The following is a 23,662-nucleotide window of genomic DNA, read 5'->3' on the forward strand; positions in this document are numbered from 1 at the left end:
TTTTGTCGTTTGGTTCTGATGGAGTCTATTTTTGAGCAAAATTGAAGTGGGTATTTGCAGTTTCTCAGTTTTCTTTCGGGTATTTTGATATGGGTGTTGTCTATTTCATGTGGTCCTTCCTCATTTTTTCTCTCTGTCACGCTCGCAAACAAGCTCGCCACGCACACATCGTATGGAGTAAAATTTAGAGAACTCGGTGGGTGCCTATTGACGGTTTGTTAGAATATCGTGTTTCAAGTAATTATCGTCATAATTAATCTTCAAATAAAATTCAAATGCATTCTGTATTCGATTTAGAGTTTGCTTTTCTATTCAAAATACCATTTTTTTTTCCGGATTGGTTTAAAAAGGTTAAGTTTGTTAATTTTATGGAGGTTGTATTGGACAGGGGAGTGAATCGCAAGCAAAGCTGATATTTACCAGACAACTCTATCCAACCTTTTTTGGTTGAACACTATAGATTCATCTCTTTGCTCCTTTTGTTTTGCTTACAATGTTTGGAAGTTGTGAATTTCCCATACTAACCAACCACTTGCGAGACACGCCTGTGTTTGTAGTTTTGGATGATATGAAGGTTCCTAGATTTTATTTTTTTCGGTTTTCGTTAAGATTTAAGCACAGAGATTCGGATTTAGTTAGCACTGATATTGTTGTTGTGGTGTCGTTTCTGAATGTGGAACTTATGGTTGGTGGTTTCTTTGAATTGTAGATGAAGACTTTGTGACAGGCTGCTGAGTTGCTGCTTTGCTGGGACTCAAAATGGACCGGCGGAGCTGGCTATGGCGAAGAAAGTCTTCAGAGAGGAGTCCCGGAGAGATTGAGAGCTCAGGATCGATATCTTCTCATTCTGAAAGATTCTCTGATGAGCAGGTAGGTGATATTAGCACTGTGTTGGAGATGCATCCATGCCATCGCTTTTGGTGAACTGGATTGCTGAATTTTATGGACAATCGGAATTCGGGATGTTCTTATGCTTTTGTCGAACTGGATTATATAGTCCGTCCATTGTATGGATAGTGCTTATTTATTTTCCAATTAAGTCTCTCTCTTTCACTCGTTTGGTAATGACTACTATTTTCTGTTCAAATACATTCACGGTTTCTTCTTATACAAATGTCCCATCATATCATAACCTGAAACCACTTCGTTCTTCAAATTCTCACTGCTATTAAAGTAGTTCATTGAGGTTTCTGTGCAAAAAAGGGTTCTTGATGGTATTGGCTTTCCTTTTATTCTTTCTTTCAATTTTCGTTTTCTAATTCATTAGTAACCCTGGAAAGTTGATGTAACTTGTGAGCCACATAGGACATTTTTCCTTGGGCCCAAATAATCTTCAGCAGTAAGTGGCGATTGATCCCACCTGTCTCTTTATTGATTGCATCTTTTTCTCTTTCTGAGGCCAGCTGAAGCCAGTTAGATCTAAAGAAACCTTTTGAACTCATCATAACCTGCAGCCTAGTCTAGCTTGAATATACAAATTTATGTAGCAAAAATGTTTCCTAAGCCAGCAATTTGCATGGTTTTATAGTAGTTAAAGTTCAAACCAAGGCAAGGAAAACTGTAATCAGCAGCTGTTTTTTTTTTTTTTGGGGGGGGGGGGGGGGGGGTGGGTTTGGGGGCGGTCAATTATTTATGAGTCTGCAATGAATTTCTCTGTGATTAATCCGTTCTATGTGATTAGCTCTCATAATATTCAGTGCACTGTTTGACATGGACTGGAAAACATCATTGTCGACAAAAGTTCTTAGTTGGCATATTCAACCCATTACCGTACCTTTTCTTCTGGTTTCAAGTGTAATACCCATGGAATGGGAATTTTCATACAGAAGCAAGGAGGGAAACAATATTGGAAAACTCAAGCTATCTTGTCCCGACTTCTAATTTGTTACTATAGATATAGTTTGATGGCCTTGTCCCATAAGCAAAAAAAAGATAACAAATCTTTTAATAATTATGCAGATGGGCAAGATTAGTCAGGTATTCGGGCTACATCTTTAGCATGCATTTTATATTTGGACCCTTCCCTAGTTCATATAAACTTCCCTTTGCCATGATTTCTGAACGTTGTAATTTTTTCCCTCATTGATTTCTTTTGTAACTTCACGTATTTCTTCTGTATTCTTGGTCGATTTTTTCATGTATTTACTTCTTATTTCATCATCCTCATTGAATGTTGTTTTTTTTTACTTGTCATTCTTCATTCTCTTCATATTAAATTCAATCATTATTTCTTCCTTCCACTGTGAAGTCTTCTTTCCTCAATACTTCGATTATCTTCTGTCCCTCCTTTTGTAATTACTTAAACCAATCTTAACAAAGATACAAGACAATGAAACAATGGGTCTCCTGAAACAATTTGATTTGCAATAAGAGAATTCATAGATCACTTGATTTACATGGTATGGTGCAAATAAAGTGCTCTGGGAGTGCCACTGGTAGCAGAGGTGAATAGATGGCTAAATTACATGTAGGTTCTCTTGCTACCACCACTGGTAGGAAAGTGATCTGTATCCAATGTGCCCTTATTTTCTCTTTTTCTTTGACAATAGTAATCATTTAACTATTAGATACCGTTCGTTAGTTTTGAGTGGTCCAGATTTTATTTATATGAAACTCGCAGAGTTGTGTGCATCCTTTATTCAATTTTTCTTTCTTTAAAAGATGATGAACTTTGTGATCTTAAACTGTTGCATTGTTAAATTCCTTTTATATGTTTTAGATTGGTTTGGTCCTTTAATGATAAGGAATGGAAAATCTTATTTTCTTTTTAATTTAAACTGTCATGAAAGGCATATCCAGCCCAAAGTACTCAATCACCTGAAGTCACTTGTAAAGCTGCAAGCAATGATGAAGAAGTTAATGATAGCCTGAAGACCTTAACGGAAAAATTATCTGCTGCTCTTCTAAACATTAGTGCCAAAGAAGACTTGGTAAAGCAGCATGCCAAAGTTGCAGAAGAAGCTGTCTCAGGTCTTCATTATTGAGCTCCATTTTTCATGAAACTTCTCTTAAACGAGTTAGCAAATTTTTTATGGTGGACAAATTTGAACTTGTGGCGTGAAAATGTACAATTAGGGTCAGACCATTTCTGAAAGCCCAAAATTAGATTTCCGAAAGAGTTTGCATTAGACAATATTGAGGGAAGTGTGAGTAGAAGTAATTTCTCCCTTTATGTTCAAATAATAAAGATCTTCGAGATGCCGTTTTATTATGTTTATTTCAAAACAGAGTGTTTTCCTAGACTACAAAATTGTAGGAATGAGATTTTTATTTAAATCGGTATTCTAAGTTCAAGATTGAGGGGAATCTTTTTTAGGGGTTAATACTGTTTTGGGAGTCATTTTTTTCCCTTTTTTTGGGTGTTGCTAAGATGCTCTTTATTAGAGGTTTTCACTCGTAGGTTTTGGAATGAAATACACTCTTTTATCTCTAGAATGTGGCTCTGGTTTGATTTCCATCCATGACATTTTTAAATGTTCCAATTTTGTCTGTAGCAATGTAAAAGGCAGCAATGTTGTTATTCTGTTCATCACACATTCATACGCGTCAGATTATAATTGTGCTACATCGCCCCTCCTTTGGCCACTGTGCACTGTGATTCTTGACCAATGGACAGAAGGACAACATTGTTACCTTTTAAAGTTTTCAGAGAACAAAGAAAAGCATTTTGACACTTTTGGTTATGAGAAAAATCTTAGTCCAAATTTAGGTACCAAGTCTATCTTAGCCTTGATTTACAATTCTGTCTCTCTTGTTACATTAGTGTGCACAACATAACATACTGGTTTCTTCAATTATGTTTTCAAATGCTAGGCTGGGAGAAGTCTGAAAATGAAGTGCTGGCTTTAAAGCAGCAACTCGAGGCTGCCAAGAAGAAGAACTTAGGACTTGAAGATCGTGCATATCACCTTGATGGAGCACTGAAGGAATGTGTGAGGCAGCTTAGACAGGTCAGAGAAGAACAAGAGCTGAATATCACTGAAGTTGTTGCAAAGAAAACTCGTGAATGGGAATCTACAAAGTCTGAGCTTGAGAGACAGCTTGTTGAACTTCAGGTACAACTTCAGGCTGCTAAATCTGCAACTACTGCATCAGAAAATCCTGATTTTCAGCTAAAGCTTGAGGCTGCAGAAAAAGAGAATTCTGCCCTCAAACTTGAGCTCCTTTCTCGATTGGAGGAGATAGAAATCAGGATTATGGAGAGAGACTTGAGCACGCAAGCTGCTGAAACAGCCAGCAAACAACATTTAGAGAGCATTAAGAAGGCGGCTAAACTTGAAGCTGAGTGCCGCAGGCTAAAAGCCATGGCTCGTAGAGCTTTTCCTGGTAATGATCACAAGTCCCTCACTGCCTCTGTTTGTGTAGAATCTTTCGCAGATAGCCAGTCAGACTGTGGGGAAAGGCTACTGGCAGTTGAAGTTGATATGCGCAAAATTAGTGGCTTGGAGCCTAACGAATGTGAACCAAGCTGTTCTGACTCATGGGCATCCACTCTAATCTCAGAACCTAATCCATTTAAGAACGAGAAAGTCGTCAGAAGAAACCTTATGGTCCCTTCAGTAGAAATCAATCTCATGGATGATTTCCTTGAAATGGAAAGGCTTGTAGCAATGCCGGATACAGAAAGCGGAAGCTGTTGCCTTGAGACAGGGCCTGCTTTGGATCAAGCCAATGCTGGTGAAATCCATATAAAAGCTGACCTTGAGGCCATGATTCACAGGACTGCGGAACTGGAGGAAAAGTTGGAGAAGTTAGAGGCGGAAAAAGAGGAATTCAAGATGGCTTTAACTGAATCCCAAAAGCAGTTTGAGACATCACAGAGTCTGCTAGAGGAAGCAGAGGTGAAATTGGTAGAGCTGCAGACTCAGTTAGCTCTTCTAGACAAATTAAAGCAGGCTGCAGATCAAGAAGTAAAGGCCAGCCAAACAAAGCAGGAAACGGCAGAGTCGCAATTCAGAATTATTGAAGCTGAGGTCAAAACCTTGCTTTTTAAAGTTGGTTCATTAGAGGAGGAGGTCGAGAAGGAGCGTGCTTTGTCTGTTGAAAATGTGGCCAAGTATCAGAAATTGGAGGATGAATTTTTAAGAACAAAAAGAGAAGCCGAGATCCACCGTGAAGCAGAGCTACGGCGAGTGGCAAGCAATAACGATGAAGTGATGATAAAACAGGTCAGTTTTCTACGAAAAAGATAAACAATCTATCGTTATTTGGAATGAAGGATAATAAAAAAATATATCTGAAATCAAGCAAATCCAAGTTTGCAATTTTCATATACTTCAGATGCAGCAAATCCCGTTATTTTCCTCTTGTGAAACAAGACCACTAACATTAATGACACATTGGTTGTCTAATGTCCATGAATGAAATTTGATAGTCCATGATTGGAATGACCTCCAACTTCATATGCCTAGTTATGACCTCGCTCAAGTTTAACAAGGGAAAGAAAGTGCAAGCAGCAGCCTTGATTATATCTAGATTGAAGGGCATTCTAACTATTCCTTCAAGATGGCATGTGCTACCTTGCAATATTTAAGTGAAACTGTTATTACTTTCTAAGATCTGGTATGACAGTTAATGTGCTAACTCATTTTAATTAGTAGACTTTGCATGGCCCTGCTTCCAGAACTACCAATTAATTTCAAGTTCAGTTTTGACTTCCAATATGAACTTTGCTTTTTCTGCTAAGCTACTTTCTGCAGAGTAAAATGTATGCAGTTTTTTTGTTAGAAGTTTTGAGATGTCTCCCCAACCAAATCAAAGCAATTATGCTTTATAAATTAGAAAAGTGCTGATTTGCTGCCCCATTTTAGTTGAGTTGGCTTTGCAGGATGCTGCTTGCAAATGTGCCTTCAGAGACAGTAAGTACTTCTGAAAGATAATTAAACAAGTTTTCAAAAGTCATATCTTGAACCGGAAGACTAAATTACTACAATGAATCAGGGCTACGAGAGAGCATTGATCCCTATCAAAGCTGGATTTTTAGATGTCCGATAGAGTTGCATCTGATGACATGTCAAGCTAAATGCAGTTGTTTGCTGGTGTAACAAACAATTAATCTTTTAATGCTAACTGATTTCTTCAATATACTGGTTTTGATGTCTTAATGTTTTTGACAGGAGGAGCTTGCAGTGGCAGCAAGTAGATTTGCTGAGTGCCAGAAAACAATTGCATCGCTAGGCCAGCAGTTGAAGTCTCTTGCGACACTGGAAGACTTCCTGACTGACTCTGAGAAGCCACTGGACTCATTGGTGAGGGAACTCAGGGTCCCAAAAATGGTAGGGAACCATTGAAATTGCAATTCAGTGAAAGGGGTGACGGTACAAGACTTTCAAAGAGTGGTAGTGAAAGGGAGTCATCATTATCACTGAACCCAACCATTGCTTTCGAAAAGACCCGAAATGAGTTTGGGAAGTTTTTCCCTAGAAGAGAGAGTGTGAGTCGGGATGAAAATCAGTGAGAAAGATATAGGAAATTGTAATAAAACTAATTACAGGCTTCAATTTTTCATCGTAAAGCTGCCTTTATTTGTTCTTATTACCAACACCCTAGCAAAATGCTTGGGAATCAACTGATTTATCCACTCGGATGGTGCATCTTGGGGAACATAGATTTTTGAAGGAGATATAATAATACATAAGTTCATTGCTTCGACTGCCTTTCTGCTCTCGGTTTCAGTTAGTCAGATCATAGACTAGCATGGATGTGAATAATGGCTGGTGTCCTGCATGATAGATTCTGGTGGCAGACCGAGTTACCTGTGTCATGCATGAACCTTTTCTGTCCAAATTTATGTATATATGGTGAATGATCTCGGTTCAAATCCTGCCATTTGCAACCCAGGAAAAAAAGAATAGGAAATTGAAAATTGGAGCTTAATGTGCATTGCCTTTGGTTGGCAAGTTGGGAAATGGCAAAATTTTCTAAACCTTAGGACTAATTCAGAAACTTGTTCGGTGCAATGTTAAAATAACAAAGAAAACACAATAACTGGGGTGAGAGAGGCTCGAACTCTCGACCTCAGGATAACCCAGAAAGCTATGAGACCTACGCGCTAGCCAACTGCGCCACCACCCCATTGGATGACTTTTGATTCTTATTTAATTAATTTCATCATAATTTAAGTTGTAATATGGAGAAAGACAAGTGCCAACTCAAGTGAGATGAGATTATTAGGATTAGGGTAAGCATATGGTTTTAATGAAATACTGTCTCAGTTCATCTCATATCAAAATAATGATATGTATAGTTTTTAAACAAAACTTTATTTTCTTAATTTATTTCATCTAATTCGTGAGCGGAATAGATGATGTTTATAAGTAGTTTCACTTCTTATAAGAAAAGAAAAATACCTCTAATAATATATCCTCTTTGCCATAGTTCCCTAGCTAGAGTTGTAAGGACCATGGACTTCTCCTCCATTAAAAAATTGCATGGAGATTTTGGATCACCCTCCTCTCACAAACAAATATAATTTCAATTTTCAACTACCCAAATTGCCTAGACCTCTAACTAGCAAGGCTATAATTTTAAAATTGTTAAAAAATGAAAATGGAGTTCTCATCCTGGATTCCCCAAGAGTGGGACTAGATCTGTGTTTTATAAAGGTCATGGATTCCATCCCCTCTTCTAGTGCATGTTTTACAGTAAAAATGAAAAATTTTACTCATTATCCTCATATCATACATAATTTTTTAATTTTTTTCTCTTACTAAATGTTTAGTGTATGGATAATGAGTAGAAAAACTCAATTAATTTAGGAAGAATAAAACAAAAAAAATTAAAAAGAAGTATAGTGTGTGGTGTACGCAATGATGAGTAATAAAACTCTTTACATATTAGTGAATTAGGCAGCCTTCCAACAACTTGTCAAAAAGTTAATAATAAAAAACGAACTAAAATTAACAAGAAGGGTTCTATGGTGTAGTGGTTAGCACTCTGGACTTTGAATCCAGCGACCTGGGTTCGACTCCCGGTAGGACCTTTCAAAATCATCCCTTTTTTCGCTTCTCTTCTTCGAAAGTTTCTATTTTTATTTATTGCTTAAACCAGAAAATGCTTACTGCACAGAGAGGAATATGAGCAACAAAGAAGAGAATATGAGCATTTTCGAGTCTAATTTTGAACGGTGTGATATCTTGTCTTGACTGTTGTGAACACCCGAGAGAAGATAGATGGGCAGTTTTTCGTATTAGCAGGCCTCTTTAAAGCTGTGATTTTTGTTCAAAAGGAAATAATAGGCTCATGAAAACCCAAAAGATTGTTCTTTCCATGTCTGGTGAACATGTCCTTTATGTCAGATATATGAGACAATTTGTAATTAATTTTATTTAGGATTTGACCGACTGAAAGGAGAAGAAAAATGTTCAGAAGTTCCATGCATCCACAATAGAGTAGCTTTTTGTTATGAACTCACTAGGTAGAATTCACTCTTGAAAACCGGCTTACAAGGAAAGGATGCTTAGGAACTTACAAACCATAAATCAATCTCATACTTAATCGATGTGGGATTGTAACAACCACCACGCTCCGCAACTAACATCCACGGCGGTCCCGCGCTCACACGGGCTGGCTGGTTGGATGAACACTGCCATGCCGACATCACCCCCATGCCGCACAATTACAACCGTGCCAACATGGACTGCAAACTTGGGGTGACTCTGATACTATTTGTTATGAATCCACTTGGTAGCACTCACCTTTAGAAACCAGCCTACGAGGGAAGGGTGTTTAGGAGCTTATAAACCACTAACTAATCTCATACTTAGTGATCGTAACACTTTTGTTAGTCCAAGAGTAAGGAACTGAACAGGAATAGTGAAGACATAGATATTTATTAAATTCCAATCATTTCATACAAGTGCAAGCTCTTCAACCTACCTGGATGCCCTTATACACTTACGAGCCAGTCAATTTGGTGAATAATTTTACATATTATTATGAAGTTCAAAAGCAATATATGCACTAATGGAGGAGCATTATATCCAGGGAAGAAAACTTGCAAACTTCAGTGACCATCTGTTGTGATGTTGTGGACGTTCCTCGTGCATTAATGCCTGTTGAGAAGATTATAGAAAACCTCTGGCTTCCTGTAGTTTGACTTGCAGAGGGCCTGTGATGAAATTAGCTCCAGATGTTAGTCGTTAGCAGCATGCATGTAAATACTTTGATCAGTTGTCATTCAAGTTTCTCAATGATCTGAACCTCACAAACAAAGGAAAGAAGTAAATTGAAAAGAAACAGAAAGAAACAAGCTAGAAAACTTCATGGTAAAAGTTCTCTAATCTACCTGCACAGCTGATGCTATGTGGATTAATGTTGGTTCAGACCATGGCCGCCCAATAAACTGAAGGCCAATCGGCAAACCCAGTTTGTCATATCCCACCTATCAAGAAAATTTAGGTTAAAAAAGAATTAATCAAGATTCCTACAAAAGAATAGCCTGCTGTAAAATATGAATGAAAGATCAAAAGGATGATAAGATCAGACCGGAACAGTCACAGCCGGCAATCCTAAGAAATTCCCTGCTATGGAAAATCGAACTAGTGCAGCTGCAATAGGGCAAACTTATCAATTCAATTTCTTCTTTTGTCTTTCATAATGAAGCTAATCATGCATTGAGCTTCTCTCCAATGGACAACCATGGCAGAAAGGAAAAAATTGAGAATTATTAGGCATTGAATACCTCCGTTTACATAGTCGAGTTCACCGGTCTCTAGAGCATCATCCTTTATTGGGTATGCAGTAACACTGTCCCATCGATTATACACACTAACGATTAGATATTATTGGAGGAACACAGGGGAAAACTAAATTATATGGTGTCTTCTTTTTGTTTATTTGTTTTCTCCTTCCAAATATCATCTCAGTCACGTATCCTGGGATTAGGTCAACATCTCAATTTAATTGAAGGCAAGTGCTTAAAATGCACAAAAGCAATCAGGTAGGGAACTAAAACTTCAAACTTTTAGAGGACAGGTAACTTAAATAAACGAAAGAGATCTGACTAAAGCAGCAAAGAATACCCTATCGTCGGTGAAACAATGACATCAGCCTGGGCAAATATAGTCATATGAATCTGCATCTGGCGGTTCCTGTGGATAGTCAAGCAGGCTAGTGTCACAGTGGGAATGATGTTCGAACCAAATCTATAAATTCTGTAGCTCTAATCATGTGAATTCATGCCTATGAAGTGCAGATAATGAACTAAAATGTTTCAAAGCATTCCTGCTTAATTAGATGCATTTTCTGTTACATTTTTCTGCTTTCTGAAATGGTATACACTATACGGTGCTGATCAAATTTGTTTGACGAAGGAAAGTTTTTGAAAACTGGAATGGAATAAGACCAATTCCATGAGCATTGAAAACATGCTAGGACATTAGCATATGAACCAAAAAGATGTTCATCTGCACTAATCGTACATATAACATAATCTGTAGAAGTATGATTTTTCCAAAATGAGAGTAAACAATACAATCTGGAAGCTTTCAAAGCAAAATGAAAATGCTGGAAAATTAGTGAATCAAACTATGATCATCTAATGCCCGATTCAAGCGGAAGTTTAATTTTAAATATGATCTCAAACATATAGGAATTTTTCTGACAATATGTGTTAGAATCACAACTCCTGGTAGCCTTTTAAACTTGAGTTACTTTTGAAACTTTGATATATAGTTTCACACCAGTACTCAAAACATAGAAGTTTTTGTAAGACTTTACCATTAGTGATATGCTCAAGAGTTTGAACCTGGTTATTCTTTATTTCCTACATCATAAAGCTTCTTAATTTGAACGAGTCAACCAAAGTGGCCAAAGTTCAGCCATAACTTAGAGGCCTGAAAACCATGCCAATTTGGATTCAGGATCTTGGAAAATAGCAAGAATTGGAACCCTAATCTACTCCATGACTACTATGAGCTGTATGCCTTTTAATGTGCATTTGGAAAGCTTTGCCAATTATTTTTCATCCCTTGATGGTAATGTATTTGAAAAATGAATAAGCTTGATGGTAATGTATATGAATAGTAGATATGATACAGGATATAGACTGCAAAATGACATCTTCATCATCAGATATATTCTATAAGTAGAGATGATGATTTGAAAATTAGAAAAGTTTAGCAGCCTAGAAAATTAAATGGATTCGTGATCTGGCATCCCATTAGTAAGCTGACTCGGGCGGATTTCGTGGGAAGCCAAACAAGGTTCTCACTCATGACAAACTCTCCTAAGCCTTCCTCGTAGTTGATATTTCAATTTAAGTAATCAAAACTAGGCAAAAACACTACCTCATTTTTTGTGCCTTTATATACTCCTTGCTGCTGAAAGAACCATATACACTAAGTGCTACCCTTGCATCCCACCCTAATTCTGCAGGATTCCTGTAATGTGTTCATAATGTCAGCATTTTTATTAAAACATAGAGCTGAAGAAAATGAAGTCCTGGAAGACAACATACAGCTTTTCTAGATGAGAACTAAGGGCAGTACTGCATTCAGATCCAATTGTTGAGTAATGTGCCAGGCGCATTGCTTCTATCTCTGGTATGGTCACCTCTACAATCTTACAGACAGAGCATGGCAGGAACAAGGAATGACTATTTCGCAGAAATAGTTAAATTTATCAAATAAAAACGAATTTATGTGACTAAGATAGCATATCTTGAGGCATTATACAATAAATTGAACCTTTAAAACAGTGCCAATATTAGCATTTTGATCTCTTAAATCTGGTTGAGTAACTATATCTTCTATCCCCTTATTCTACTTTTTTTGATATTAGTGATGAGAAACCTCACAAATTTCACTTGAGCAAAGAAATAGATCAAGACTATTTATATAGTGTGCCAACTTTACTCTAGTCATTAATAGTCATAACGGATAGACTCTTTCACTTTTAAAATCCAATAACATCTACAAGTTCATTGATCACAAAACCTAAAAATAAAAAATTTGAGAAAACAAAAAAGATACATGTTAGGAAAATTAAAAGACTACTAATTTTATAGGAAAAAAGTATTAATTTACCAAAAATATAATTTTCATATTAAATAAAATTTATTAACTAAATGAATTTCAACTTTCTTGCACTACTACCAAAAGCTATTTCTGGCAAAATATAGTATACCAACATATAGATAAATAATTAAAGATAGGGAGCATTTGATTGCTAATACCTTCCAACCGTAGTGCTCCTTAAGCTTGTCTAGAGATTGAGAACAGGATACTCTGATATCATCACTGCAATCGTTAAACCACTAATTGACCCAATTAGTGGTTTGAATGAAATATTATCAGAAGACAATGATGTGATATGAATTAATGAATCATGAACTTTTATTGAAAGTTAGCATTGTTGATTGTTTTATTGTAAGGTTGAGAAAAAGAATTCTAACCTCTGCATACTTTGCCAATTTGACATCAGAGATAGGCTTGGATGAGTTCAGCAGTGGAAAATGCAATTTGGGCTGGAAGGTTGTCCAAAAAGAAAAAGGCCCAAGAATCAGATTTGTTTGTGAAACTATCCATAATTTAATAATTTGAGGAATGGCATTGAGCATTCTAGATAAAACATAGATAGCAAAGCCTACATGGGAAAGATGGCATCTAGAAGTGCTGTCTACAGCTTTTGTGTGTGTGTGTGTGTTGGCCAATTATACTTGAACTGCCTCGATGTCAGAGTTTTAATTACTAAAAAATTAGGAAAGAAAATGGCAATAGCATTGTCCCAAATATCTGAGAAATGTAAGCTCAATCAGATATCTTTTAAGTTTAGATGTCCCATTTGTATCTATTCCAGATTAGTGTGCGTGTCTACCTCTATGTAGAAAGAAAGCATTTTATGCATGTATGGATGAATGCATAGAATAGGTCAGAGCCAATAAAAAAGAAGATATATTTCTAACAATAATACACTCGTTTTCAAACATTTGCAACAAGTTCTTACATGCATAGAACAGTTGGGTTGATCCGATGGAAGCCGTCCACTCATAGCTGCATAACTGTAAATATTAAAATGGTGACCATTATACCTTAGAATCCATGCAAGGAACCAAAGGGGGAAAAATGAGAATCCAGAATCAAGAGAACAACTAAATAAGGAACACTGACACAATAAATGCATCCTCAACCCTGCCTGCTAAGATTCCAACCATCCCAACTGTCCAGTTCAGAGGAAGAACACTGAAAAACAGCTAGTTATTCTTTAAATACTCATATACCTTCCAAATTATACAGAGAAAAAATTATTACTAGAAGATAGATTATGCGATAATGAATATTCACCCAGAGTGAGGTATGCGACCAAAAGTTGGTTTCAAGCCAACAACACCACAGAGAGCTGCAGGCATTCGCACAGATCCTGGACATTGACAAAGATGAAGCCTCCAGTTAATTAATATTATACAAATGATATGCATAACTTCTTAATATTATACAGTAACAACTTCATAAAAGCTTTTTCTAGAACAGTTCTTGTATAATTCTGCAAGATAAAACAACGAACAGCAAAGCAACTATGAGGGATTTTTGCTGATAGATTTATTTGAAAGTTTTCTCAGCATAGAACTAGTTTACCTCCACCATCAACACCGAGGGCAACAGGGCACAATCCTGCAGCCACTACTGCAGCAGATCCGCTAGAAGAACCTCCAGAGATCTTGTTGATATCATATGGATTTCTAGTAGCCCTACAGAAGTCATAAATGGACATCTTTTCATTTTCATTGCAGCGTCAATATTTGGAAATGAATAGATTATGGAATATGATACTGAAAAGAAATCATCTTAATCTTCAGTTGAAAAGGGGAAGGTGGATGGTTGGCCTATGAATTCAATCTTTATGGCTCTATATGAAGCAAAATAGTAAATGGAGACTAAGACCCAAATATATAGAATCAATCCCTAATTATAGAGTTGTTAAAAAAGAAGCTCCGAAGCCAGTGTTCTTACCCATAGTGAGGATTTATGCCACTTGTTCCAGCCCCAAGTTCATGCATATTGGTTTTCCCAACAAGTATGGCACCGCATAATCTGAGGCGCTTAACACAACATGCATCATCTGTACAAGATCTTACTTTGTGTAGCCACTTTGTTCCTCCTAGAAGAACCAACTATTAGTTTAGGCTATTATTATTTGAGAACAAAGAAATTAACTGCTTAAGAAAATTAGGATTGGATTGAATGATATAGACCTGGTCTTACCCAAAAAGTACTGATCTAGTCAATGTTTTCATTACCTGTTGTAGGATATGGAGCACAATCTATTTCATCCTTTATAGCAATCGGGACTCCATCTAGAACTGATTTTTGTTGTCCTGGAGAAGATCATAATGAGAATGATAGGGTTAGTGTATTCATTAGAAAGACTTATAATCCTTTTTCATTCTGTTAGGGATGAGTACCTCGTTTATACCGAAGAGTTGATTCAGTTGCTTGCTTTAGGATATCATCAACGTTATAGTTGATAAAGAATGACATCTGCAATGGTGGATTAGAAGATTCATGTACAGCAGCTATAAATCTCTCTGCAACCTGTACAAATGGAAAAGTCAAGACTCAAGCCCATTGAGTATAGCAGAATTCAGTAGCTACAACAAGCACACATGCAAAAGGCATAAGCAAATTTATAAAAGCATTTTAAAATTGATTTTCAGGATTCAACTTGATGAGCACATATGTAAGTAGGGAAAGAAGAACATACACCATAAAATAATTAGCTAAAGTTGGCATACCATCCAAGGAGTTATTTCTCCAGATATATAGGCTCTTGAATAGTCCAATATTGTCCAGTGATGGAAAGAAGATTTTAAACCATTTAGTATTTTTCCTGAAGAATTAGGCAAACAATTCACTGCCTGCTGAACTTTTTCAGGTGGAGATAAATCAGAATCTATGCATTTGACTTCGTGTTCTTTCACATCTGCAATCATAAACTGAAAGATCTTAGTTTCTAGAGAAAAAAAAAAAAAAACTATATACAGTTACTATCAAATGTGTAAATGCTTAAACATTAATGTCAATCTCAAGACATCAGCTCAATACATCGTGTAGTGAACCCAACTCGCGATACACACATCTAGTTTGATGGAAATCATAACTAAAATGGAGGAAAATTAGGTGCAGGACCTTGGTGATTCCTCTCCCACTTTCAGAAATTTGTAATTAATGAAATTCACAGTGATAAAATTGCAAAAAACATAAGAGTGTGAAACTATATCAACTGTTTTAGAATATTAGAACTAGCTAATGTTAGTTTAAGCCACAATTTGTGGCACATTGTCTTTTATATTTGAATCCCAACCCAGTTAAGGTCCAAAACCGGGAGCTGAAATGAAAACGAAAGCCGAAGGATAAGAGGATGACCTTCAAAAGGATGTAGGGGAACATAGAGAGGTGGCTCCTCTAGCTCTGCATTCGTTATGAACTGCAAAAGTTGAAATACACTTTTTTTAAGCATTTCAATACAAAATTTTACAGGCCATAATCTGGGAGAAGTACACTACTTTATAGGGATGTTTAACCAAAATTCCAAAATTCTTAGATATTAAATAAAAGAAATGCTACTGCGACTCTAATTTACATCACTCACTTTTATCTTAATATGAGATGTGACTTAGTAAAAAAATAAGATAAACCTCATTTAGATGTTGAGAAGAAATGAGATAAAAAATATGTAAATAGTAGTAAAATAATTTATAAATAATAATTTTGAATTTTTGAGAAACAAGAGAAAAAAAATTGAATAAAAAATTATAAAATTAAAATATTATTTGAATAAAATTTTTTAATATTATTTTTATTTTAAGATTTGATTTAAAAAAATTGAATTTTAGAATTTTAAAAAAATTGTAATGATTAAATAAAAAAATTAAAAATTAAAAAATATATATATTTAAATATTAAAATGAGATAAAATTAAATGAAATGATCGATACATTTCAAAATCCAAACAAAGCCTAATAATATAACTTTCAAAATTAGTACTCTATGTTTTATTTTAATGCAAATAATTTGTGGCCCATGCCTCGCCCAAAACCAGCACTGTTATCACGTGTAGGTGGGGCCTGAAAGCAACTCTTGTTGTGGGCCCGTGGCGAGTAAACTGGAAATTTTTGTAGTAATTTAAAATATATATATATATATATATATAGAAGCCGATCCCGGCAGTTCAGATATAAATGCAATCATTTTAGATCAGATTTCACGTGCTGGTTCTTGGCACCGAAGCTCAATTAAGAACAACCAGAGAAAAATTACAAAATATGTTATCGCATTACAAAAAAGTATTGAGTTTGAACGCTAAAATTTAAAATATGGATATATTAATTAGCGAAACCGATATAGAAGTTATTGGTTTACAATATTATTTTAACTTGATATGCACTGAAAATACAGATAATCTTCATTGATAACTGTAATTAAATGTCTTAAAGATGACTCAATTCACGTATAAATTATATTTTAAAATGATTAGTTAATTATAATAAAAATTTTATATACAGTCATTTTTATGTATTTGTTGCACATTCTACTGATGCGATTAGCTGCGCATTAAAAACAAGAAATTGACACAAGCAATCACGTTAACAGAATACGCAAGAAATACTAAAAAATGACAGCTCAATACCTTGTGAATTAGATTGTTTCTCTTCAATATGAACAACAACAAAGTCCCGAAGATCCTTGACTCCAGAAACCAGACGAAAATTTTGACCACAAGTCCAGCCATTCTAGGAGCTGCCATGCACCAAAACAGAGTATCAGCAGCTATATTTGTTATGAAATTCAGGGAATTCAACAAAAGCTATAATTACTGGTAAAACAGGGGATACACTATCAAAGAACTGCAGCTTTGACTTTGATCATCTGCAACTCCTTATTGGATGAGCATCAAAACATGCTTATGTTCATTTGGATTCATGCTTTTGAATAAAATAAGCAAAATCTAAATTTATGTTAAGAATCATGCGAAAACAGATGAAGGAGGAAGAAGGAAGAAACTGTGAGAGAATAAGAAAGATGGTCGTCGATCGAAGGGGTAGAGATTTGAAGTAAGAACCTTTAACATTGGCTCGGACATAGACATGATCACTCTTGGGACCAACATCGAACTCCTCCACCGGCTTGTAGACAACCTTTTCCTCCCCGAACAAACCCATTTTCCCAGAATATGCTCTTTTGGGTGGTTTCCTGGGAAGAAAACCAGAAAACAGGGGGAGTGAACAAGGAAAGGAGGAGATTATATTATACAACCTATAGATAGCTGTACGTTATATAGACAGAAACCAAAGGGGAGATGGGGGCGGAGGACGCCAAGAAAGATTTTTGACTCTCCAGAAAAAGACAAAAACATTCATTAAAAAATAGAACAAAATACATGATTCAGAGCTTGTTTCACTGCAACTGTTGATGCTGATAAATGGGCGTGCGCAGGATCACAATTTCAGCAGTTTGGAAGATGGGAGTGAGTGTGAGGAAAGATGATTCAATCCTACACTACACATTTATAGATTTTTCATAAAGTGCTATAGTACTTTTTACAGAATGTGGAATTCATGATATGAATAGTGACTGATGAGAAGAATTTTCGTGAAAAAAAAAGTTATTTTTGAGAGAGTGGTGTGGAATTAGTTGGAGAAGATCTAGGACTTTAGGATGATACGTCTACCCTACTAGAAGCAACATTATTGTAACTTAAAGCTTACTCAATTAACCCTTCAAAAAAGAAGTAAAATTGCACAAAGCTCACGTATTTTTTTGAGATCAGATGTATCTACTGCAAATGAGATTGATCACCAAGTTGGTTGGAACATGACAATAATTTCTTCCGTTTAATTTTTTAAGATATGAAGATAATTGACGTAATTACATGTTTTCTATATAGATGAGAAATCTTATTATCCCGAATCAAATTTATTGATGTGACACGTTTTAAGTGGTTGCTTTTATCAATCACTTAAAATTACTTAAAATATGTCACATAATAAGTTGACTAGAAATGATAAAATTTAAGATTTAAAAAAAAAAATACTAAAATGACGATGGACGATGACGATGTTGTATAAACATTACATATTCTAGAGGATAGAAACCCTAATGCTGAGTTGGGTAAAAAAAAGAAAAAAAAAAAAACAAATGACGCTAATTAGGTTAGACAATCACCCAAAAATGGAGTGAGACAGATAACTTACATAAAAAATTGTCATAGAATGATGTCTTGGTGGCCACTGCATGGGCTTGGTCAATGCATTAACTCCCTAAGTTTTATGAAAATCTGTTCCCTTTGTAAAGATAATAAAAATTAAACACCAATTCAACTTGAAAACACCCGTCACACTCGAAATATTTTCTACAATTCGAAGAGATATGACACTATTTATAAACTGTATAATATTATATACTATATGTAAATAGTTTGAATTTCAACACATATCGTATGTAATTTATCTATCTTCGAATTATAAAAACTGTTCCAACCGAAAAAACGGTGGAGTATCCGAAACCCATTATAAATCCTAATTGATAGGCTTTCAAGCTCAAGATTTATTTACTATCTTTAATTAAAGCAAAGCAATGAAAACATAATAAATTAATGTGGCCCCATTATTTAAAGGAAACTAATGAATTAATTGTGGCATTAATGACATTATACATTATCATCATGTGTAGGCCTACTCCATTTAGAGTAACCAATATTATACATGAGACCTAGACCATCTAGACCAAACCCATTTATTATTCTTGAGAGACATTGAGAACAAGATTTTCCAGCACCATAATTTCCCAAAAACTCAGACAGCTCCTAAAGTTTATGCAAAGTACTAATTAAAGCAGAAACTTTTGGCTGAGCTGTCATGTTGGAAAAAAAAAGTACATTTTTTGAATCAGAGACAGAGTAATGTTAAATACAAGCACTTTGAAAAAAAGTAGATCTCATTATTAAATAATAATTTTTTACATTTCTTTACGGTGGAGTATATATTTTATAAATGTTTGTGCGAGATTTATGTATTTGAGACTTGTACAAATAATTTCTATTTTCAATAAGAAAACTATACCAAATGGAAATAAAAACTAGAAAAAAAAAAAATATGCCAAATGGGCACCAACACTTCACAATTATTCTCGACCATTTCCACCAAAACTGGCTGATGTATTGGTCATAAAATTAATGCAACGTGGGACTCCCCTGGGACCATTTTATTTAAGTATTTATCATTGCCACTTATTTTAGATGCATATTCTCACCATTCTATTTCTTTTTTTATGATTGTTTTTTCAACTTTAGATAAATTGCTGTCGTTTGATTTGTATATATGAGATGAGATGAGAGTTAAATAAATTATTGTTATCATATAATTTTTTTAATATAATTTTTATTTTAAGATATAAAAAAGTTAAATTATTTATTATATTTTATATGGAAGTTTGGAAAAATATTAATGATTAAGTGAGATGAGATGATTTGTATAACCAAACGAGATCTTTGGCTATGTTTGGTTGTTAGAGTGAGCTCAACTCATTCCAAACCAATTATTGATGGAACTCATTACTTTTTCAATTTCTCATAAAAAAGTTAAACTTATCCTAACCTACTTTATACATCCAAACAGATATCTCAATCTATTTACATTCAAACGCATCTCAATGAGACCCACAAAATATATATACTATTATTCACATATTAACTCAGATAATCTGAAATTATCTCAGCATCCAAATGCAACCTAGAGTATTTTAAGATTTTGTAAATAGTAATGAAATGGTTTGTAAATAATAGTATAATGGTTTATGAATAATAGTGTAATGGTTTAAGTGAATAAGTTTTATTGGATTTTGAAAAATGTGAGTTGAATAAAAATATTATAAAGTTAAAAAAATTAATTGAAGATAAATTTTTAATATTATTTTTATTTTGAAGTTTGAAAAAGTTGTATTAGTTTTTGTGTTTTGTTTTGAAATTTGTAAAAACTGTAATAATTAGACGAAAAAATTGAAGATTTAAAATTGAAAAATATTATGTGTTTGAGTGATACTTGAGAAGGAAATTGTGACAAGTTTTGAAAATTTCTCATCTCATGTGATTAGCCAAACGTATCATTAAGATTGTGGGGGTCAAGCCAAACTATGAAATCTTCCTGTCCCTAAGACTAAAGTCTAAAACTTGGAGACTTGGTCCAAAAAATTACCATTTGCATGAGCTTTCTTTGCAGAATGGAAAATTTTGCACCTGTCCAGGAAACGTGTTTTAAAAAGATAGTGCTTGCTTCTAAGGTGGGTGCACCAAGAGCAATGGGGTTGGATTGACTTAACCAAGACTTACATTATGACCTAATAGAGTTTAAAACGTAGCAATAAGAAGATATGGTTTTTAATGATTTATTTCGTATTAAGATTCTCTCAAGTTTGAGATTCAATTGAGAGGTTTGTTTTGATACACTGATAATTGTTATAATTTCATTCTCAAATATCACTTAAAAATAAAATACTTTCCAATTTCAAATTCTCAATTTTTTTCATCTGCTCATTATCTAATCAGTCTTTAAATACAAAAATCAATACAATCTTTACAAACTTAAAAAAAATTATATTCTAATATATTATTTTTATTCAACTTTTCATTTCCAAAACCTAATAAAACATCTACACTCAAACTATTTCACTACTATTCACAAAATTATGAGATACTCTAAACATCCAAACATGCCTTGACTCCCTCAAATTTTTGCCATAACCTAAATATTTCAAGTGAGATATACATATAATGTGTGCCCTACAACATTTATTGCTACCAAAAATATATTTATGGGTCGAAAGACCCAAAACACATATTATAGGACACACATAATGTGTATTTCTCTCTCCCACTTGAGATTTTCAAGTTCGTAATTTAACTTAAAGGAGATAGTAAACCTTATAGTATTTGTTAAGTATTTAATACTATTCAAAAAATTCAGACGGGCAACAATAAATATTATAAGGTCTAATGCGTCTATCTATTTTCCATTTCACTTTCATACTTGGATATTGTTGTATCAACGAACAACTCATTGGGAAAAAAAAAAAAAAGGATAAATGGTTGAAATAACGTGGATTTTTCTTACCAATCTAAGTGGAATATACTAGCTAGTTTGCATCTTGGTGTGGGCAAAAGATTCATTGAGATACCTCTTGATTTGGGACTTTCACTCACCCACTTAACATCTATTGTGTCTCACCAAATCTTTATGGGAGACATTATAAAAAAACTGCTTAATTGTAGTCAGTTATTTTTTATAAAAATAATTAATTTCTATTAAAATTAATCTATTTTCATCCTAAATAATCCGTCACAAATATTATGTGAGTGCCCACTCTATGATTCATGTCTGCCCATTCCACATTTTCTTTTTTCCAACTTGCTTGGATTGGTTTATCTATTAATCATCCTGATTTTTGGTCCATTCCTCCTTCTCTTGTGTGTTCATCATTGCATCGTTAATGTCTGACTATCCTTTTCCACTTTGGGATTTGCATTTCTCTCTCTCTCTGTTATTTATTTATTTTTCTTTTGGAGGGGATAGGTATCCACTTACATGGGAGTTGAGTAATAGTTAGGGTTGAATCATATAGATCAAAATTCAAATTGATACAACCCATACTCAACGCCAAGCATTTAGAGTTAAAATTTACGTCTCAATCTGCAAATCGAATATGAAATTAGTATATTAGAATTTGAGACTCTGACTTGTTTAATATTTAAATAACCTGTTTAAATTGAATAACAAACTGTTATATATACTGCTTTGTGTGTGTGTACACGATTTAGATTATATTTCTTACCGAGAAGTAGTGATTGTTAAAACATTAATATAAATAATAAAATCTATTTAGTTCCATCAATTTAAATTTTTGAGATATTCTTCTTTACGTGGGTCAGACTCACTCTCAATAAATGGGTCAAGCACGTAGAATGTTTAATTAAATGAAATAAAATGTAGAGTCAAGATTCGAACTCAATATTTCTATATTTCTGTTATGATATTTATATTCATGTCTTTTAAGGCAAAGTGGTACACTGAAAGTGACATGGAACCGTTAATTAGATTAGATTGCTCGCGTGCACTCTAAGTTCACGTAATAATTTAAAGGAACGAGATAGAATAGATTATAGAGTTGGAGGAAACATTTATCCACAGGTAAATGAAATACATGTTTATTTAGTAACCAAGAAAAGGAAAGAGAAATCAATAAAATTTGAATCTTTTAATTGTTTTTTTTCTCTCTCATCACCGTCACGTGTTATGAATCTAACACGTAGTTATCACCATCAAATCAAGAAGAAAAATGTTAAGTACAATTCTCAAATGAAAACTGTAATATAAGTCTAGACAATTTTAATTTTAAAATTTTTTCAAATTACAAAACTATCTCTTTTAAAATGATATTTTTTCTCATTTAATAAAAAATCTATACATATAATCTCCAAATAGAGACTGTAAATAAAATTTCTCAATCAAGAAACTCTTTTTCCTTAACTCAAAAAATTAAATTCTCGGTCGAATATATATAGATAGTGATGAATATTAATCATCAATCAAATACTGCGACGTGTATTGCCTTCAGTACTAGGATGTTCAACCACTAATTGACCATCTTGATGCTGACAATTATAGGATTTGTCACCACCGGCATTGATACGACCGGTATTGTAGGTGGCCACAGGTGACACCATTGGTTAATTCAATACAAACACAATATGATAAGAGTAGTGATAAATATATAATATTTTATATAATATTTTTTATATAAAATGTTAAAATATTGTATATTATTGTATAAAATGTTGTATAAAGTGTTGTGTGTTTATTATTTTTCATATGATAATAGCAAGTTTAAATTTAATTTTAATAGGTTCAAATCAAAAAGGGATGACTCGTTAAGACATTATTACTCAACGGATTGATAATGGGTCAACCTGTTTTGACTCGTTAAGAAAGTTAAAGTTACAATTATACCTTGATACTTAAAAATAAATTTTTTAGAATTTTAATTTCGATATTTTTCTTGTTTGGATTGTGATTTTAACATTTAAAATTACGATAAACTTAATTAGGTCAAACAGGTTAATTTCGAATCTGTTCAACCCATTTACATAAGTAAGTTAAAACGAGTTGTGTTGTGCTAACCTATTTCGTAGTATTCGCTAATGGGTCAAAATGGGTAATATTGTGTCAACCCGATATGTTAATGGATAGTGTTAGAATTTGAGATTTTGACACGATAAACTTAACGGGTCATGTTCGGGTTGACTCGTATAATATAATATACATACTTTGACACGACCCGTTAATACGATTTGACATCTCTAGTTATAAACAATTTTTCCACTAACATTTCTACTGTCTCTTGCATATATAATTTTTAAGACATGATATATACAAGTCTCATATAAACTTTTTATAAAAAAGTAGATTCTACTATGAAAAAATGTGAAAAACTCACTTACAGGGTCTACATTTTTATAAATGATTTGTAAATAACATTACTTATAATTTTTTTTTTTTCTTTTTATATAGGACAGGTGAGGGACCTGTCTCCTCTCTACTCCCTGCCCTAATTAAGGTATTGCACATAGTCCATGTCCTACATGCTAAAAGTGAAGTTCTAAATATCTAACTTCT

The 23,662-nt window shown here is 34.0% G+C and overlaps 2 protein-coding genes and 2 non-coding genes across 6 annotated transcripts; 2 read left to right on the forward strand and 2 right to left on the reverse strand.

The window, feature by feature from the left end:
- Positions 1-6: 6 nt before the first annotated feature.
- On the forward strand, positions 7-6,865 carry LOC121252566 (filament-like plant protein). 2 transcript variants are annotated; one of them, XM_041152271.1, is made up of 5 exons: positions 7-574; positions 710-870; positions 2,790-2,970; positions 3,814-5,168; positions 6,117-6,865. In XM_041152271.1, exons 2-5 carry the CDS (start codon positions 760-762, stop codon positions 6,288-6,290), a joined length of 1,821 nt encoding a protein of 606 aa, XP_041008205.1. In that variant the 5' UTR covers positions 7-574; positions 710-759; the 3' UTR covers positions 6,291-6,865. The 2 variants fall into 2 exon arrangements, with proteins under 2 accessions (XP_041008205.1, XP_041008203.1); XM_041152269.1 differs by having other exon boundaries at positions 7-870.
- Positions 6,866-6,988: 123 nt separating this feature from the next.
- On the reverse strand, positions 6,989-7,074 carry TRNAM-CAU. The gene is given in 2 exon segments: positions 6,989-7,024; positions 7,037-7,074. It is a non-coding gene; the product is annotated as a tRNA-Met (tRNA).
- Positions 7,075-7,909: 835 nt separating this feature from the next.
- Positions 7,910-7,981, forward strand: TRNAQ-UUG. Its single transcript has one exon. It is a non-coding gene; the product is annotated as a tRNA-Gln (tRNA).
- An 821-nt stretch (positions 7,982-8,802) lies between these two features.
- Positions 8,803-17,485, reverse strand: LOC121253242 (fatty acid amide hydrolase-like). 2 transcript variants are annotated; one of them, XM_041153231.1, is made up of 21 exons: positions 17,377-17,485; positions 17,059-17,189; positions 16,627-16,736; positions 15,363-15,423; positions 14,732-14,919; positions 14,402-14,531; positions 14,237-14,314; positions 13,950-14,097; positions 13,575-13,687; positions 13,284-13,359; positions 13,110-13,181; positions 12,946-13,000; positions 12,395-12,466; positions 12,176-12,256; positions 11,459-11,562; positions 11,289-11,381; positions 10,023-10,091; positions 9,683-9,747; positions 9,487-9,548; positions 9,287-9,382; positions 8,803-9,109 (listed from the first exon to the last, which is right to left on the reverse strand). In XM_041153231.1, coding segments are annotated over exons 1-21 (1,869 nt in total). In that variant the 5' UTR covers positions 17,379-17,485; the 3' UTR covers positions 8,803-9,046. The 2 variants fall into 2 exon arrangements, with proteins under 2 accessions (XP_041009165.1, XP_041009166.1); XM_041153232.1 differs by lacking the exon at positions 17,377-17,485 and having other exon boundaries at positions 17,059-17,311.
- Positions 17,486-23,662: the final 6,177 nt, after the last annotated feature.

The sequence above is a fragment of the Juglans microcarpa x Juglans regia genome, chromosome 2S (assembly GCF_004785595.1).
Source record: "Juglans microcarpa x Juglans regia isolate MS1-56 chromosome 2S, Jm3101_v1.0, whole genome shotgun sequence".
Lineage (NCBI taxonomy): Eukaryota > Viridiplantae > Streptophyta > Magnoliopsida > Fagales > Juglandaceae > Juglans > Juglans microcarpa x Juglans regia.

Bases quoted from the DNA above. Each gene is read 5' to 3' on its own strand.
- LOC121253242 (XM_041153231.1), bottom strand. The intron at 14,315-14,401 runs GTACTCATCCCT...GATCTTCTCCAG, and splicing joins AACTCTTCGGTATAAACGAG to GACAACAAAAATCAGTTCTA. The intron at 12,257-12,394 runs GTTAGAATTCTT...TGGGTCAATTAG, and splicing joins AATTGGCAAAGTATGCAGAG to TGGTTTAACGATTGCAGTGA.
- LOC121252566 (XM_041152269.1), top strand. From the start codon at position 760: ATGGACCGGCGGAGCTGGCTATGGCGAAGAAAGTCTTCAGAGAGGAGT. The intron at 2,971-3,813 runs GTCTTCATTATT...TTCAAATGCTAG, and splicing joins TGCAGAAGAAGCTGTCTCAG to GCTGGGAGAAGTCTGAAAAT. The intron at 5,169-6,116 runs GTCAGTTTTCTA...TGTTTTTGACAG, and splicing joins ATGAAGTGATGATAAAACAG to GAGGAGCTTGCAGTGGCAGC.